At 44.7% G+C, this 18670-nt stretch overlaps 1 protein-coding gene across 1 annotated transcript in view; it reads right to left on the bottom strand.

The window, feature by feature from the left end:
- Positions 1–12079, bottom strand: part of LOC128850230 (protein mono-ADP-ribosyltransferase PARP8-like) — a 161106-nt gene extending 149027 nt beyond the window's left edge. The window contains exons 1-3 of the mRNA XM_054053222.1: positions 11708–12079; positions 11108–11264; positions 10228–10282 (exon numbers count right to left, since the gene is read on the bottom strand). Coding sequence (XP_053909197.1) covers positions 10228–10282; positions 11108–11264; positions 11708–12079 — 584 coding nt within the window. The remainder of the gene's footprint in view (positions 1–10227; positions 10283–11107; positions 11265–11707) is intronic.
- Between the last annotated feature and the right edge of the window lie 6591 nt (positions 12080–18670).

The raw sequence follows: 18670 nt of genomic DNA on the forward strand, positions 1-18670 counted from the left end.
TTGTACTCTCTTTTGGCAAACAGTACATTTGATTATACAGGAGACATGCTGTTGCTCCTTTTATTTCTGATCATTGCTTCAAGGCTGAAGAGACATCCAGAGGGCTTGCCAGTTCCTTTGAGCTTGCTTTTTGCCCTCTGTTCTTTGCTCCAGACAAGTTCCCACTGAGCAGCACAGAAGTCTCTGTCAGAAGAACTTCATCAAAGGGATTCAGCTCAATCCTAATTGCTAGAATAAGTCACAGTTGTTGACAACATACAGGAGAAGCCAAAGCCTTCTACAGGGCTCACACAGGCACTCTGCCTTGAAGGAAGCTACAGAAAGATGCTCACCCTCCAACCTTCACCCAAGTCTGTTTTCTCCCTGTTACCTTATGTGATCATGTGCAATACCATGATTTACTCCCGCAAGATTACATAATGCAAAAAGTACATATGATATACCCTTGCAGTAAGGGGAACACGATGTCTGACATAAAGCTCCCTGGAGATAATGGGTCCTCCCAGGATTAGTCTGATTCATAAAAGCTACATTGTTTCCAGTCCTTAGGCAAAGTTCTTTCCTGTTCTTCCTGACAGAGAAACAGACTAGACGCAATCTTCTGTGAGCATGCAGGAGGCAGTCAGGGGAAAGGGATGTGTTTCTGTACATTGTTTAGTCCCTCAGCTTTCAGTGAGATTTTCTAACTACTGCTGCACAGGATAGTGGATTTATCTTTACAAGCCAATTTTACCTTGTTAAAAGAGTTACTTTTCCTCAGATGAGGCCAGTTCAATGAAATGTCTGTAAAAATTTCCACCCTCCTGTAGCAAGGACATTAATTTTTTAAGAGTTATCCTCTTAAGTGGGATTTATTTAATGCCAAGGCAGAAATATAAATTGGACTCTTGTTTTGTATTTACTCACATTTTGTCCCTTTCTCAGTTTTAATTGTAACTAAATGGAACTCTCCCAGCAGTTTAAAATTTACTTTCCCTCTAGGTGTTGAAGATTTATTAAAGCAATTTTTTTGACTCTGAGTGATTAGACTCTGACTCAAATGAGAATTCATATTCCACACAGCAAGTAATCCATGGAAAAGATATGCCAACAGGTATCTTCAGCTTTTTATTTATGAGTGATGAAAAATATGGAAAATTATTAGAGACTAACAGGAAAAAACAACAGACGTCATCATTCCCCATACAGAGAAAAGTGATCAAAAATAATTTTGTCACAGTGAACTCCACTTTCAAATGTATTTGTCTTATCACATAAACACTTTAACAACGACAGCCTATTTTTAGGTACTTAATATGTTAAAATATGTGATGAAAGCAGAGAAAGAAGGTACTGAAAATGTTTTCTATAAAGACTTCTACTTGAGCACTCTTCCCAGCTCTGTGCTAGTGGATCATAGAATCATAGTGATTTTCACTAGGTTGGAAAGGACCTTTGAGATCGTCAAGCCCAACTGTACCTGTCCACTACTAAATCATGTTCCCAAGCCTTTTAAATACCTCCAGGGATGGTGACTCAACCACCTCCCTGGGCAGCCTGTTCCAGTGCTTGAGAACCCTTTCGGTGAAGAAGTTTTTCCTAATGTCTAATCTGAATCTCCCCTGGCACAACTTGAGGCCATTCCCTCTCATCCTATCACATATTCCTTGGGAGAGGAGACCAATGCCCACCTCTCTGCAACCTCCTTTCAGGTAGTTGTAGAGAGCAATAAGGCCTCCTCTTCTCCAGGCTAGACAGCCCAGTTCCCTCAGCCGCTCCTCATAAGACTTGTTCTCCAGCTCCTTCACCAGCTTCATTGCTCTTCTCTGGACACGCTCCAAGACCTCAATGTCTTTTTTGTAGTGACAGGCCCAAATGTGAACACAGTATTCGAGGTGGGGTCTCACCAGTATAGAGTACAGAGACAGAATCACTTCCCTGGTCCTGCTGGCCACACTGTTTCTGATACAAGCCAAGATGCTATTGGCTTTCTTGTCCACCTGGGCACACTGCTGCCTCATGTTCAGTCGGCTGTCCACCAACACTCACAGGTCTTCCTCTGCCAGGCAGCTTTCCAGCCAATCTTCCCCACTCCTGTAGCACTGCACAGGGGTTTTGTGTCCCTCTGCACTTGGCTTTGTTAAACCTCAGCCCATTGGCCTCAGCCCATCCATCCAGCCTGTTCAGATCCCTTTGTAGAGCTTCCCTACCCTCAAGCAGATTGACACTTCCTCCAGCTTAGTGTCACTAAGGATACATTTAATCCTCTCCTCCAGGTCATTGATAAAGATATTGAACAGAACTGGACCCAGCACTGAGCCCTGGGGAACACCACTTGTGACCAGCCTCCAGTTGGATTTAACTCCATTCACCACCACTCTTTGGGCCTGATCATCCAGCCATTTTTTTCCCCCAGCAGAGGGTGCGCCTGTCCAGGACAGTAGTAACCAGTTTCTCAAGTAGAATACTGTGAGAAACCATGTCAAAGGCTTTACTGAAGTCCAAGTACACTATATCCACAGACTTCCCCTCATCCATTAAGCAGGTCACCTAGTCACAGAAGGCGGTCAGGTTAGTTTGGCAGGACCTGCCTTTCATAAACCCATGCTGACTGGGCCTGATCACCCGGTTGTCCTGTGTGAAAAAAAGAGATACTAGTAGCATATGAATCAGGTTATACCCCAAGGTTAGGCATACTGTGATATTAAAAGCAATTTCGGTGTGAGAGATGCAGGTGCTGCAGCAGGCTGTTGCCAAGAACAGAATGCAGCTGCCATGGAAAAGGCCTGTTCTAGACATTCTGCCTCAATGAAATGGAGAGCTGGGATGCTGTTATGATTGCGCAACCAGGCTCCATTATCAGCACTGAGCATTATGTGCATGGATCCATGAAGACAACTGCATAGTTCCTCTCAAGAAAGATGGATTACAGCTGCTGTCTCAGCAACCAGGATGCAAACTTGTACTTAAGCTAACTTTGCTCATTATAATGTCATTATAACACAAAACCACACCTCCATCTCAAAGGCTACCCACCTTCTCATCACCTCTAAGGTAAACCACTCCCATAACCACTCCCACTGGGCACGCACACTGAATTTTTATTGCTATACCTTTAAATGCAAAGCGAGAGCTTTTTACATCAATCAGAAGTAAAAGAATGTATGACTTAAGTCACTCAAGCTCCACCCAAACTCTGCCCAAAGGTGTAAAAATATTATAAAATGTAATGCAAATGGGAAAGTTTTGGGAAAGGCCCCCATCAAAACATCTAGGATCAGTCAGTGGATTGGACTCTATCTTCCCCGCTCATAGGGACACCTGTTGGGTAAGGATTTTGTGTTATGCACACTTATTTACTAACACCACGCTGTTAGTGTCTATCTCTACTTGGGGTTTAACTGTATATTGCTTTTATCTATACTTGGGGTTTAACTGCATATTGCTTAAGACGTAGTCTCACAGACAGCTGGTAGCTACCATCAAACCTTTATTCTGTCACAAGTTTTTATAATAAAATTTGTTTGTGCACATATATAAGTTTCTAGAAACTTTGATCTTTCAACACGATCCCAGTGGGCTGGACAAACCGTAAAGGGCCCGAGGTGGTCCCCCTTTCAATAAGGGATTTGTCCCAATGACGCTGTCAGCAGAGGCCTAGCAGGCTGGTCAAATTGTAAAGAGCCCGAAAAGGCTCCTCTGAATTTCCTTGCTCTGACATAAAATGTGACAGCCACACAAGTAAAGTCTCCCTGGAACAGAGGGCAGTGGCTGGGTTTTCAATATGACAAGGCCTGACAAATTGACTATATTGGACCACTGTCACAAACATACCAAGGCAAGCGCTACATATCCACCATGGTGGAAGCAACTAACGAGCAGCTAGAAACACACCCTGTAAACCATGCCACTGCCCAAAGCACCATCATAAGCCTCGAAAGGCAAATTCTGTGGTGACATGAAACCCTAGAAAGAATTGAGTCAGACTCATTTCCGAAATAACCTCATAAACTCCTGGGCAAAGAAACACGGCATTGAGTGGGTGTATCACATCCCCTGTGGGAATATAACAGAAGATTGGTGAGGAGGAATTGTAAAACACACTCAAGTGACCTTGCAGATGAGATGTAGAAAAACACCTAAATCACGCTAATCATTGCCTAATCTTGTGTGCTTGAAAAGTAGAACACTTTGTGTATTGGTAAACATAGGCCTCTGATAAACTCGGGGCCATCCCAGAAAACATGCTTGAGATTCCTGCCCTTCTGTAAGAAAGATCAAAACACAGTGGAAAACTACTATGCCATTCCCCAATATATACAAGGCAAAAGCAGCAGGTTTGATGCCATACTTTCTAGTAATGATTTAGCTCTGCAGTGCCTGACTATGAGAGCATTGGGCAATGGGGCATGGAAGCACTTAGATATAAATCATAGAATCATAGAATAGTTAGAGTTGGAAGGGACCTTAAAGATCATCTAGTTCCAACCCCCCTGACATGGGCAGGGACATCACACTAAAGCAGGCTGCCCAAGGCCCTGTCCAACCTGGCCTTGAACACCTCAACGGATGGGGCATCCACAACTTCCCTGGGAAACCTGTTCCAGTACCCTACCACTCTCATAGTGAAGAAATTCTTCCTAATGTCTAGTCTAAATCTGCCCCTCTCCAGATTATACCTGTTCCCCCTGGTCCTATCCCCACAAGCCTTTATGAATAGCCCCTCTCCAGCTTTCCTGTAGGACCCCTTCAGGTACTGGAAGGTCGCTATAAAATCTCCTCTGAGCCTTCTCTTTTCCAGGCTAAACAAGCCCAACTCTCTCAGCCTGTCCTCGTAGGGAGGCCATTTAAATTTAGCAGAAGGAGGACATTTAAATTTAGCAGAAGCCACTTGTCTGGTTAATATCTGAGGATCTGCTGCCCTGGTCCTGCCCAAACAAAACTCCTACATACTGTGGGAGGAGATAAGGTCCCCTTAGTGCACATGGGCAAGTGGCTGGGGAAGGTGGTGTGGATTGCTCCTCCCATGGGAAAAGGCAAACCCATTTGTGGGATTGTTTTTGCTCAAGGACCTGGGTGCACCTGGTGGGTAATGAGGAAGGATGGGGAGAACCGGCGTGTGCCTCAAGACAATTTAACCTTGGGGGAAAAACAAACTGTTGAGTGAGTTGTATGTTGTAAGAAGTAATCTAGCACGAACAACCTAAACCCACGAAGTGTGAGTTTTGCAAGGAACCGGGTGAGTGCAACCCAAATCAAGCTGGTGCTGATGCCCAAGAATGGAACATGCTGCTTTTCCTGTCCTGAGCACCAATCAGATGGGGCGCAGACAGCATGTGCTCACACACATTAGGGCTGTCTCTCCAACATTCCCCTCTCACCCAGTAGGCTGAGGGCAGGCAAGATCTTGGGAGGGGACAAAGCCAGGACAGCTGACCCAAACTGACCAAAGGGATATTCCATACCATACGATGTCTGCTCAGCAATAAAAGCTAAGAGAAAGGAGGAGGAAAGTGGGCCATTCATCATTACAACATTTGTCTTCCAGAGCAATCGCTAAGTGTACTAGAGCCCTGCTTCCCAGGAAGTGCCTGGACATTGCCTGCTGACAGGAAGTAGAGAATAAATCTTTTGTTTTCCTTTGTTACCACACACCATGGCCTTTGCTTTTCTTTATTAAACCACCTTTACCATGACTCATGAGGTTTTTTCCATCTTATTTTCTCCCCCTGTCCCACTGAGGAGGGGAGTGATAGAGCAGCTTGGTGGGCACCTGGCAGCCAGACAAGGTCAACCCACCACAACTGGAGACCTGCCTAAATTCTTCACATGGTACAGCATAGCCAATACTCAGCAAGCATCTTCTCTAAGAAGAAACAACTAACTGCTCTTCTATGTGAGAAAGAAATATTTGGCCTTTAATGGTCAAGGCTTAGGTTTTTCATTTTATGTACTTCACAAGAAAGCTTACTATCATAAACTTGCCACGCCATACACCACTGTATACTAAGAATATTGTAAAACATCTTTCTAAATCAAAATATAAACAAGCCAAGAACATGAAACCCCTCTCTTAAATGATGCCTTTTAAATGTCCTTAAAACTTCAAAAGGAAAGTGAAATTTGAGTATGCTCTAAGTAACAACCTACTTTCACCAATTTCTCTAAGTATAACATTTATTTCTCAATACAGTTTGAATTTTCAAGATACTGAGACTAGTTTTCAGTCAACAGTTTCCTTATAATCATAGAATAGTTTGAGTTGGAAGGGACCTTAAAGATCATCTAGTTCAAATCTGTGGGAGTCCACAGTTGGTCTTAGGAATCAGAGAAAATGGATATTGACCTTGAACAGATAACCGTGTTCCCATAATGAGACTGGAAAGTCCTGAAGAAGAATCTTGGAAGTGAAACAAGTAACATCTAATTGAAAGTTGGCAAGAAAAAGAGTAGATACAGGTAGCGCATGGACAGCGTTGTTCAATGAATCATAGTAAAGCTTTAGACGCGTGGACAGAGAGGTTGAGCGAATCGCTTCAACAGCTTTAGTGTATGAACACAGCCTGATAGATAAGGAAAAATATAAAGAGGCCTGTAAAACAATAAAGTTTGGCTTTTGCTCACAAACTTTTGAATGTCGTATCCGTCCCAACAACGACACCAATCCCCCTGCCAGGGTCAGGGACACGTCCTACTAGATCAGGCTGCCCAAGGCCCCATCCAACCTGGCCTTGAACACCTCCAGGGATGGGGCATCCACAACTTCCCTGGGAAACCTGTTCCAGTGCCTCACCACTCTCATGGTGTAGAAATTCTTCCTAATGTCTAGTCTGAATCTGCCCCTCTCCAGTTTATACCCGTTCCTCCTGGTCCTACCCCCACAAGCCTTTATGAATAGTCCCTCTCCAGCTTTCCTGTAGGCCCCCTTCGGGTACTAGAAGGTCACTATAAGATCTCCTCTGAGCCTTCTCTTCTCCAGGCTGAACAACCCCAACTCTTTCAGCCTGTCCTCGTAGGGAAGGTGCTCCAGCCCTCCCATCATCTTTGTAGCCCTCCTCTGGACACATTCCAACAGCTCCATATCCTTCTTATGTTGAGGATTCCAGAACTGGACACAATACTCCAGGTGGGGTCTCACAAGAGAGGAATAGAGAGGCAGAATCACCTCCCTCGACCTGCTGGCCATTCTTCTTTTGATGCAGCCCAGGATATGGTTGGACTTCTGGCTGCGAGCGCACATTGCCGTCTTATGTCCAGTTACTCGTCAATCAGCACCTCCAAGTCCTTCTCTACAGGGCTGCTCTCAATCATATTGAGTGCACCTTGCACTTGGCCTTGTTGAACCTCATGAGATTCACACAGGCGCACTTCTCCAGCTTGTCCAGGTCCCTCTGGATGACTTCCCGTCCTTCCAGTATGGCAACTATACCACTCAGCTTGGTGTCATCTGTAAACTTGCTGAGAGTCTACTCAGTCTCGCTGTCTGTATCATTGATGAAGATATTAAACAGCACTGGTCCCAGTACAGCCCCCTGAGGGACACCACTTGTCACGGATCTCCATCTGGACATCGTCATTGACCACTACTCTCTGAACACGTCCATCCAACCAATTTCTTATCCACCGAATAGTCCACGCATCAAATTCATATCTCTCCAGAAAGAAGGATGCTGTGGGGGACTGTTTCAAAGGCTTTACAGAAGTCTAGATAGATCACATCTGTTGGTTTAACCGTGTCCACTGCTGTGGTTGCCTCATCATAGAAAGCCACTAGGTTGGTCATACAGGACTTACCCCTGGTGAAGCCGTGCTGTCTGCCATTAATCACATCCCTCTCCTCCATGTGCTTTAGCATAGCTTCTAGGAGGATCTGTTCCATGATCTTCCCAGGCACAGAGGTGAAGCTGACAGGTCGGTAGTTCCCAGGGTCGTCTTTTCTACCCTTTTTAAATTGGGCACAACGTTACTCTTCTTCCAGTCACCAGGGACTTCTCCTGATTGCCATGACTTTTCAAATATCATGGAGAGTGGCTTGGCAACCACATCGGCCAATTCCCTCAGCACTCTGACATGCATCTCATCAGGTCCCATAGACATATATGTTCAAGTTCCTCAGATTTTCACAAACCTGATCCTCCTCTACTGTGGGAGAGGGTTTACTCCCTTGGTCACCATCTTGTTGTCCCTTGACCCAGAAGGGGGGAGGAGAGCGGCTGTCTCAGTGAAGACTGAGGCAAAAAAAGTACCTCAGCCTTCTCCTCATCTGTTGATATGAGGTCACCATTTTCAGCCATCAGTGGGGGTACATTCTCTTTAACCTTCCTTTTCTGATTGATGTACCTGTAGAAGCCCTTCCTGTTAGTCTTTGCTTCCCTTGACAAGTTCAGCTCCAGCTGGCCTTGGCCTTCCTGACCTCATCCCTACACAACCGGGCAGCGCCCCTGTACTCTTCCTTGGTTCCCTGTCCCCGCTTGCACTGCCTGTGCAGTTGCCTCTTCTTCTTCAGTTTGGCCAGGAGGTCTTGACTCAGCCACCCTGCTCTTTTCCCTTCCCTGTCTTATTTCCTACATCTGGGGACTGAGCGCTCTTGTGATTCATGGAAAGCATCCTTAAATATTTGCCAGCTCTGTTCCGCTCCCTTGTCTCGGAGGACCATGTCCCAGGGGGTCCTACTGAGTAACTCCTTGAAGAGCTGGAAGTCTGCTTTCCTGAAATTTAGGGTCCTTAAGTAAATGCTGATCCCAGTTAAAATTCATGGCTATGGGATGTAAGGCCATCTTCCATCTCTTGTTGTAGAAGTGACAATGTTTTGTTTCAACATTTATAAATCAGTTTGTTTTACATCAGTTATGCCTTTGGGCACTTTACTTTATTCAGCTTGGAAAAATGGAAACAATAGACAGGTTTCACTTCCTGGTTTCTTGCTGCAGTATTTGGTTTAGAAAACAGTGCAAAGTAACTTTCAAATTCTATTGTTTTAGTTACATGATAAATAATATTTGACAGATTATTTTTACTGCACTAAGCCTTTAAAAAATTGCCTTTTAAAACAAGACCACAACAAAACATATACTAAGACCCTAAATTAAAGAGCAAATTGCAAGCAACCTGAAAATACATCTGATTCTCAGATATTGGGTCAACTGAACTATTCTACTCCACTGAAAATGACAGAAGTTGTCTTTTCCTTTAGTAGGAAGAGACAGGGTAATGAGGTAGGAAAGCATTTTTCTGAGTAGTCAGTGTCACAGCCTGGGGACCATCCGGGAGCCTGGTCCTGCAGTCAGGCCCTGAAGTATGCGCAGGGGAGAGCCAATGGCTATAGGAGCGTTACCTGCATTGAAAGGTTCACTTGCAAGGAATACAATGCCTTAAGCTGATGCATCCCAGTAAAGAAAAACAATCACCAAAGATAACAGATTTACTGTCTGAGAAAAAAAAATTAAAACAAAAAAAATAAAACCAAGACATCTTGCCAAGTCTAATAAAATTCAGCTAAAAGATAAGAGGATGACCTAGCATATACTTTAAACATCATATTAAGTAAAAGGTAACTAAGAGCCAGGGAAACAAAAAGGATGTGTTCAAGCTTTTACATATATTTCCTTTTGAAAACAGAAATCACAACAAATAGTGAATTATAATAAAAAATGTGTACATGCACAATCCTGTTTATAACCTAAAGCTTGTAATTACTTAGAAATAATATTTAAACTACCATTCAATAAAACATTTTTTATCCTTAGAAGCCATACTGACATTTCACTGAATGTCTCAGTAGTTTAATTTGGTCAGTTGCAGACAGTCTCGCATCTGTCATGGGACTAAATATGGCTCTCATGCAAGAGAATAAGGTACTGATGTGAAATTTGGCCTACTCGTTATTAAAATAATAACTTTTTCCATTTTTTAAGACAAATTAACTTTATATGTCATATGTTGATGCATTTGCTGTGTTTCTGTTAAGTTTACGTATGGCATAAATTCTACATATACACATAAATTGAAAAAAGAGAAATGGTGAAGTGTCACAGGGCAGCACTCAGAGGAACAAGCCTCCAATAACTAGGATCACCTTTCTGATCACCTCCCTTGACACTTCCTCCTCGGTTTATGTTTGTGCAACAGCAGATGTTTTATTAATCCTCCTTGCAAAAGGAAAGGAAACAAAAGACCTGCCATGGTATTGAACCACTGCACCTCACTGCCATCAGGAAATGAAGGGAGTCATTACTGCAAAAAAAGTACCTTTTGGAGCCTCCAGTATAGGTGAAGGTAAAGGTGGAGTCTGCATACCTGAAATCTGAAATACAAACAGCTGCATTATTACAACTTGTCTTTACTTTGGCTGAAATAGCTGAAGTTTTGCAGACCAGCATACACGGGATGGGGGTCGGCATGAATTCAGAGGAAATGCTGCAACTCCCCCCTCCCAGCCCCTCGCAACAAGTGCCCGGTGCTATGGCAACGCCGGGGATTTCCATTGTTTGAAACGGCAATAGGCAGCCACAAGCCGGTCTCCTGCGACTACACAATCACTCTCGGCACCTCACCGTCCCCGCCAAGGAAGCGGCGAAACCCAGAGGGTTTTTTTGCACGGAAGGGGGAACGTTTACCGCTTGCCATGCCCCCAGCCCTGAAACCCTGAAGCCCTGAAGCCAGGCGGGCGGGCTGGAATAGAGGCATGCACCAAGGATGGCAGGAGCCCGGACGTCCAGAAAACAACTGTGTAGCGCCCGCCGGAGCAAAAAAGCACTAGGGCTGCACTTGGCTGTGCGCTCGTCCCAGCAGCCGCCAGGCAGCAAAGGGCACGAACACTTGCGCACACCCGCCCGGTTTCGCGTGTGACCACTGCCACACTCCCTGACTCAGGATGCCCCCCCTCCCGTTTTCCCAGCCAGCTGCTGGTCTCATCTGTCCTCACATGCCCTCGAAGAGAAAGATGAGGAAGAAGGGGGCTGAGAGCAGGCACAAGGCGGCTCGGCGGCGCTCCCCGCTCCCAGGAAGGGCGGCGAAGGGCACGGACACGGCCCGGGCAGCCGTGTAGCGGCAGGAGCGGGGTCTAAGACGGGCGGCTGGGGGCGGCAGCCTCCACGCCGCCAACCTGTGGCCCGGGAGAGAAACTCACCTGCAAACAAGCAATCCTTCTCTGCCTTGCACTTTTCGATCACAACGCCAATATCCTTCTGAATCCTCTCTTGTCTTGAACACATCCCTATGAAATAAATCCGGGGGGTGGGGTGAGAGAGGGAGGGAAACAGCCTTATTTCCACCCACCTCTCGCACTGTCGGTTTTAATATTCAGTCCGAAAGATGGACCCTGGGGCTGGCGAGCAAGAGTCTCTTTGCTCGGCCGGCTAGAGGACGCGGGAGGAAGACGACGGGAGCCGATGCTGCATGACCAGATCCTACGATACTGTGTGCTGCCGCTGCCGGCGAATGGCAATTTCCTCACATCCAGCGGAAGGTGGCGGCGGCGACACGGAATACCCCTACCCCCCACGCCTTCTAGGTTTTGGGGGATTTGTTGGCTGGTTTGGTCTTTCTTTGGAAGGAAAAAAAATAAATAAAAGAGTGGGGGCAAGCCGACCCGACCGCTCACATCCCTGCCACTCCCGCCAGCAGTGGCGATCGCCGCGCAGCAGTAGAGGGCCGACGGCGTTGCCCGCACCCGGTCCCTGGCGGAGCGGCGGGGCCGGCTTTACTGCAGCGACGCCGAGCCGCAGACCCTCCCCTCGCTCCCGGCCCGGCACGTACGGCCCCCGCCGGCTCCCCCAGGGAGGCAGTGCGGGGGAAGGAAGAGGCGAATGCACAGAGCCGTGCAGGAAGCCTCTGAGGCGGCGGCTCGATAACCCCGGCCCCGCTGCTGGCCCTCGCCTCCTACTCCCTCCCCGCCCCCGGGCATAGGCTTTCGCCTCCTCACGAACAGCGGAGAGATGTAAATGCCAAGTGATCTCGGGCCGGCACCGGGCAGGAAGCGGACAGCGCCTTGCTGCGCAAGGCCGTCGGTGGCGGGGCACAAGGAAGGGGGGTACTTTCTCCACAGCATCTCCCTTTCCGCTCTTCCTCTCCTTGTGGCGGGTGCTGTCCTACCCGTCATTGAGAGCTGGCGTCAGCAAGCGGAATCTCGGCCCCACCGCGGGCAGAGCTCCTCTGCCTGGCCCTTCGCCAGGCAGTAAAATCGAGCAGCTTACCCTTCACAGAATGCTATCCCCTGCCTGCCTCCGCGTTCGTCCTATTGACGGAGATACGTGCCCATGAAAACCATAAAAAGAGAGTTAACGTGGTTATAATCTGTCTCTAACTACCGTGATTTTTAATCATGCTTCTCTCCCGTCAGTCTTCAGCAAACCTGTCTCTCAAACCTAAGGGTTTCAGGAGAGGACTCCGGCTGTCGGTACAGTGCCTATCAGTCAGCACTAATCCAGACTAGAGGCTTTGGGCACTAATGCAATGCAAGTAATGACTGTAATATAACTCAGAAAGAATGGCCAGGTCTGCAAAAACAATTATTTTTCATCAGATAAAGAGCAAAGGGAATAATTAATAAAAAAATAAATGGATATGAAGACAGTGGAAACTGATTTTATTTTAAAAAAATCAAAGGAATATTTATAAATTTAATTTTTAGTGTATTCATCCAGCTCTATAAAGTTCTCATGGATTATTCATGGTAAATGGCAGTTGTCTAAACCTGAATGCTTTGAGCTAAGGGAAATGTTTTTCTAAAGGAGGACCAGTTGTGCAAGGAACAGGCATCCCGTAAAATAAGATTAGGAAGCAGAGAAGCCACATTGCTGCACCAGCAGAAAAGGACCGTTTTTTTCCCAAAGTTTGGGCTGCACCCCTCCTAAGGTTGAAAGTTTACAAACGAGGAAGACTTTGAGCCTTCATCTTTGGACCCCAGGAGGGGTCCTCACAACCACTCAAAGGACCGACTGCACATGCGAACAAGGCGTGGAGATATGTTAATGACTCTTCAAAAAAGAATGAATATGTAATACATTTTTTTGGGAAATGAAATGAATATGCATAGATCTGTAACATAAAAGATGCATGGTTTTCTTGCTTGGTGTGCATGTTTGGAGGAGAGATCCCCCATGCACCTAGCGCTGCTTAATAACAACCATCCAGTTGTTATTGAGTCATTATCTCTCAATCCTTACCCAGCTGCACCTAGCCTCCCACTTTTGTGAAGAGCGCTAGAACACAAGGGGGTTTGGAAGCTCCATTCTTTGAATCATTCATTACAGACCCCAGTAGTTTTAGAGTTTTATCATTAAGCAAGTCTATATTAATCATGTATTGTTGATTTCAAACACAGGAAGAAATACAATCGTTATTTTGTTATTTGTTCTTAAGTGGAAATATCTAAAATAGTAAGATCAAAAAAATTCCATATTTATTCCTATCTTGAAAAGATTAAGTGTCTGAAGGAGGGAACAGAAGGAAAACTATAAGAAAAAGCAGGTAGTGTTTAAAGAGAACAAAAATCCATCACATGATATTGTTTTGCGGAATCAAACCCTATAACCAAAAATAAGTTATAAAGCAGGTATGTTTATTTCCAGCGCTGGGGTGCAAGGGGGTTCTCCTCCTAGCTTGCACACCATATACCTTAACAAGCAGCTACTCATAGTGTAAAGACATGCATAGGTATAAGCGCCTACTACATATTCATACCCTATCCTCGCTTCATATTATAATTAGATCTGGAAAGTTCGCTCCAATCTTGCGCCTGCATAGTGGCTCCTGATGGTCGTGGGCCGGGGTCTTAGGGATGAAGTAGGAAGTCTTCCTCAGGATGAATATATTTCCTTTTGAACTTTGAGCAGACTCAGTCTCCTCTGGCTGTTTTCAAACTCCTGAACCAAATGCAGCCAGCTTTCTGCATTCCAATGCCCGCTTATCAGTAAACTTCTGCTAGCTGGCTCCTTCATTATCAACTTCCAAGGTCTTCAAAGCGAATAACACCAAGCTGTAATGAACGCTCCCAGCCCCCCTTGTCTGCTTTCGCACATCAATTCCCCCCGTCTTTTATAACATGGGCAAATTCATTTGCCAACTCTGTAATTTATCTCTCAAAGGGGAATTGGATGATATTTTGTTGGAAAATTACCTTTTTAATGCATTCTCATGGGCACTAGACATAGAAGTCAAAATTATTAGTTGTTGTAACATTCTCCAAATCCAAATAAATAACATAGCAGAGAAAACAAAGCTAACTAAAACTAGCATCAGAAGGGCAATAATAGGGTGACACAACTTATTTAGAATGCCAGTCGCAGTAGGGGACCATCTGAACAACACATCCCTCCAATGATGGTTTAAATTTTCTTTTACCCTTTTAGGACCCCCTTTCTTTCCAGTCGTCGTGGACTGTTATCAGGCTCTTGTCCCACTTTCCTGGACCTCATCCAGGATTATAATCAAGTCCTGATGTTTCATTAATCATTTTACCAATGTAAGATTCATTCCAATAGTTACAGGTGAAATTTTGTGAAATATTGTATGATCAGATTATATCAGCTGATGGGATACAACTGGTGCTAAATAAGAAAAGTCACACCCAACAATCTTAACAAGCTAACAAATACAGAAATTAGAAATTAGAGTGATTCTCACTATCCATAATTATCTCATCTATTACTACAGAGGTACAAGCAGTTCTCAAACACACACAACCCTGTCCCACATATACAAGTACAGTCCTCGGATTAGCATCTAGATGGATCTCAAAGTGACAGATGTTTTGCTTGGTGTCCAGGCAGATGTCTTGAGCATTGATTGTATTATTTAGCAAATGAATCCTTGTTGTTCTCATGTAATGCAAGATTCTAAATTTACACTTTGCCATTTCTGGTTCACTATTTGTGTCCATGTTCTATGTTCAAAAGGATAGAGCACAGTTTTATCATGGCTTAATCCTAATGCAATGATGGAGCGCATTACACATATTGCAGAGTTATGTATGGTAAACACAAAGGCTGTGGCTGTATTAGTGATGGGGTCATAGGTGAAATTTACCAGAGTCTACCAGGATTGAAGCTTCCCCTCTAAGCCAGTGGCACTGTCCCAAACCGTTTCCCGGATTTCAGTGGGAAAGTACCCTCACAGCCTTCTCTTATAATTAAGGTGGCCACTGATTGCATCCATAACTGTGCCTGTATACAACTGAGGGCCAAAGAAATGTTTTCTTGGATTACACTGAGTACATTTCCTATTAATTCATGGTCTTGTTCCTCCACCTTTTCCCACTTTGGTAACATTTCTGATAGTCAATTCCATTTAGGACCTCCAATCCTGTCTTGTAACACTCTGGTTGGGCCCCTTCGTGTTCTGCCCCTGAAGGGAACTTGCTTTCACAGCCAGATCATCCAGCCCTCGAAGGATGTTTTTAGGAAATGAAAGCATGCTGGTTGAATTTCAGAAATATCAGTTTGAGTTAGCAGTTCAACACATTTAAGAGACCATTCTGGGTTGAACAGCATTTGCTGTTGGCCTGTATTCCTGATTATATGGACCAATCTCATAAATTCTGGGTTGTAACAGGCTTAGCTATAACACTTATTTTAAATTTGAACGAGAGCCCAATGGTATCATAGGCCCAGAGACAAACTACCTTAACGGTCTGTCCTAATGTAAAATTATGCCAACAGTCTAATTCATTGGAAACACAGGTCTTTGTATTCTTATCTGTAGATGTAGTTGAGATAGTAATTTGGTATGCCTATTTATGGATAGTCCTATTAACCATTCGGCATCCTACTTTGATTTCTCCTCCTACAGTCCCCTGAAGTTGCTGAATCCCCTGTTCTCTATCCACATTCCATTCTTGCCTCACATATACTTGATTTTCATGCATAACCACAGTTGATAGATTTAAACCCTTTTAATTCAGAATATTTCCCATGACACCAGTATAGCCAATAAAAGTTTGAGACCAAGGCCACTCAGTATTCTTTTGACTAGAGGTGCCTTTCCCTCCCTGGATTATAATTATAATCATGAGAAAAATAATTTTCCTGGTTGGACTTGCGTGACCCTCCATGGAGATCTATGTGCCTTTTTCACTCGGGTGCGATGGATCCATGCACTCTGCTCCTCGATTTCGATTGCTGTGAAGGAGGCAAGGAACATCTGGAATGGTCCTTCTCACTGTGGTTCCAGAGGCCTCCCTGCAACAGACTTTACATATACATAATCTCCAGGTCATATGTTATGCACAGGTTCATCCAAACCCCTACTTTGCATCTCAGCCTCATGTTTTTCTATCTTTTGGTGCTGTTTGTCCAATGCCACATGTAGGAGGTCATGATTTCATACGCAAATAGTGACTGATTTGTTGTACTACTTCTGAGATAAAATGTGGTCTCCTATCAGGAGACATAAATGCTGGAACCCAAAAGTATAGTATTATTTCTTGTATTAATGTTCTGGTTATCTCCTTGTTCTAGTAGGGAATGCCTCTGGCCAACCTGAAACGCTACCAGTTAATACCAATAAGTATCAAAATCCTCCCTGTCTTGGGAGGTGCGAAAAATCAATCTGCCATTATTGCCCAGGCCCGTTGCCTCTGCCAATTAGGTCCATTTCTGGTTTGGGGTAATTTTGGGATTAGTCTGGAGGCAAACGTCAGACTGCTGGGCCACTTGTCTCACAATGGTGTATAAATTTCTAGCTGCAATCCACTTAATTAGATGTTTATATAAAGCTTCTGTTCCCCTCATGTCTCTTCCTGTGTTTTTCCCTCATCAAAAGCCATGTAAAATAAGGGGGAATGATTAGTTTCCGTTGTGGAGTGAGGACCCACCCCTCTTTACTATATGACCCTCCCAGGTCTATAATAAATTTCTGATTATCTGATCTTCCTTGGTATATTCTGGCTTACCATCTACAGAGATTCGCCTGTCAGGGATCAAAGACCCTTTTGTTTTTACATCACCTTTGGCTGCCAGTTTTGCCTCTCTGTCCGCCAGCTCATTTCCTCTCCCCAGTTTCAAATTCACTTTCTGGTGTGCCTTGATGTGCATGACTGTCACTTTCTCAGGTAGCTGGACTGCTTCCAGCAGTCTCGGAATCCCTCTGCATGCTTGATGTTTTTGCCCTGGCATGTCTTTTATTGCTTAAAACAGTTGTTTTTAGCTATAGTACTCAGTGTCTTCCATGGGACTGTCTTTCAGGTCTGAACGGCTCAAGTGGCCTCGATGGTCTCTAAGCAGTCCTGGTGCACTGATTCTCCTGTATTTCCACTGAGAAAAGAAGCTGGGTTGATGATGTTAGTAACCACAATTCCCATATCATGTTCCAACGATATAGCTTGGTATCTTAGGAAACTTTGTGGAGAAAGTCAGTGCCCACCTCTCGCTTCCAGACACTAACACAGTCATTTTCTGGCCCAGGGTAAATCTTCGTGCCTCCTGGATGTTTAGCAGGACGGCTGAAACCGCTCGTAAACAGCCAGGCCCTAGGGCAATCCTTTGCTTCTCATGAGAGAAAAGGAAAAATGGCTTACTCACATATTGAAGTCCTAAGGCCAGGGTCGACATCAGGGCTTTCTTCAGCTGTTCAAAGGCTTGCACAGCCTCTTTTCTTAGTTAGAGTTATTTCTGTTCGGCGGTGGTTAGTGCATACAGGGGTTTAACAAGCAGTCCATAGTTATAAATCCATAGTTGACACCACCCAGTCATCCCCAAGAAAGTTCATAACTCTTTCACTGTTTACAGTGTTGGGGTTTTGTGTATTGCCTCTTCTCAGGCCTGTCCCAAAGTTCTTTGTCCAGCGCTGATTTCATAGCCCAAGTAGATTGCATTATTTGGGACTTGTTATAGATACTCAGTATCTCTGGAGCCCCAAAAAGATTAACAGACTCACCATCCAAGTCATGCAAGCATTGTCTTGGTGGCAATCAGGGTATCATCTACATACTGCAACAGTCTCCCTTCCTCAGGTGGGGCTTCCAGGCCTCAAGATCCTTTGCAAGTTGATTACCAAATATCCAGGTGAGTTGATTTCTGCAGCTGCTTTCAGGGTTTTCCATTCAAATGCAAATATTTTCTGGCTGGCTTCATGGAGAGAGAGCCAAAAGTAGGCATGCTTCAGGTCTAAAACAGTAAGCCAGGTTAGTTCAGGTATTAATACAGTTAACAGGGTATATGGATTTGCCACCACTGGGTAAATGTTTTTGTTATTTTATTTACAGCCCGTAAGTCCTGGGCACATCAGTGGCCCATACCTTGGAGTATACCTCGTTTGTGATTTCTTCGCTGAGTTTTCCTTCTGTGGGAACACTGACTAAGGATAAACCCATTCTTTGCATTTACTGACGGTCATTTACCTCCAGAGTAATCTCCGCCTTTTCAACTTTGATTATTGCACCCAATTGTTCTAATAAATTTCTCCCTAAAAGTGCCTTTGGGGAGTTGGGCATATCCAAGAATCTGTGGATGCCCCATTGTATTCCCAGTTTATATCTTCGAAGTTCACAAAAATACACCTTTTCACTTTGGCCAGTTGTCCCTTTTACCACGACGTAGTCATTTCCTACGGACATCAAAGCTTGGTTCAAAACCGAATATGTTGCCTCTGTGTCAACTGAAATTCTACTTTCTTCTGCTCTTTCTCTGGCTTCATTATAACTAGTGGATCTGCTAGGGTGGATTCCCCAGGTCCCCGTTAATCTTCCTTTACA

The sequence above is a fragment of the Cuculus canorus genome, chromosome W, assembly GCF_017976375.1.
Source record: "Cuculus canorus isolate bCucCan1 chromosome W, bCucCan1.pri, whole genome shotgun sequence".
Lineage (NCBI taxonomy): Eukaryota > Metazoa > Chordata > Aves > Cuculiformes > Cuculidae > Cuculus > Cuculus canorus.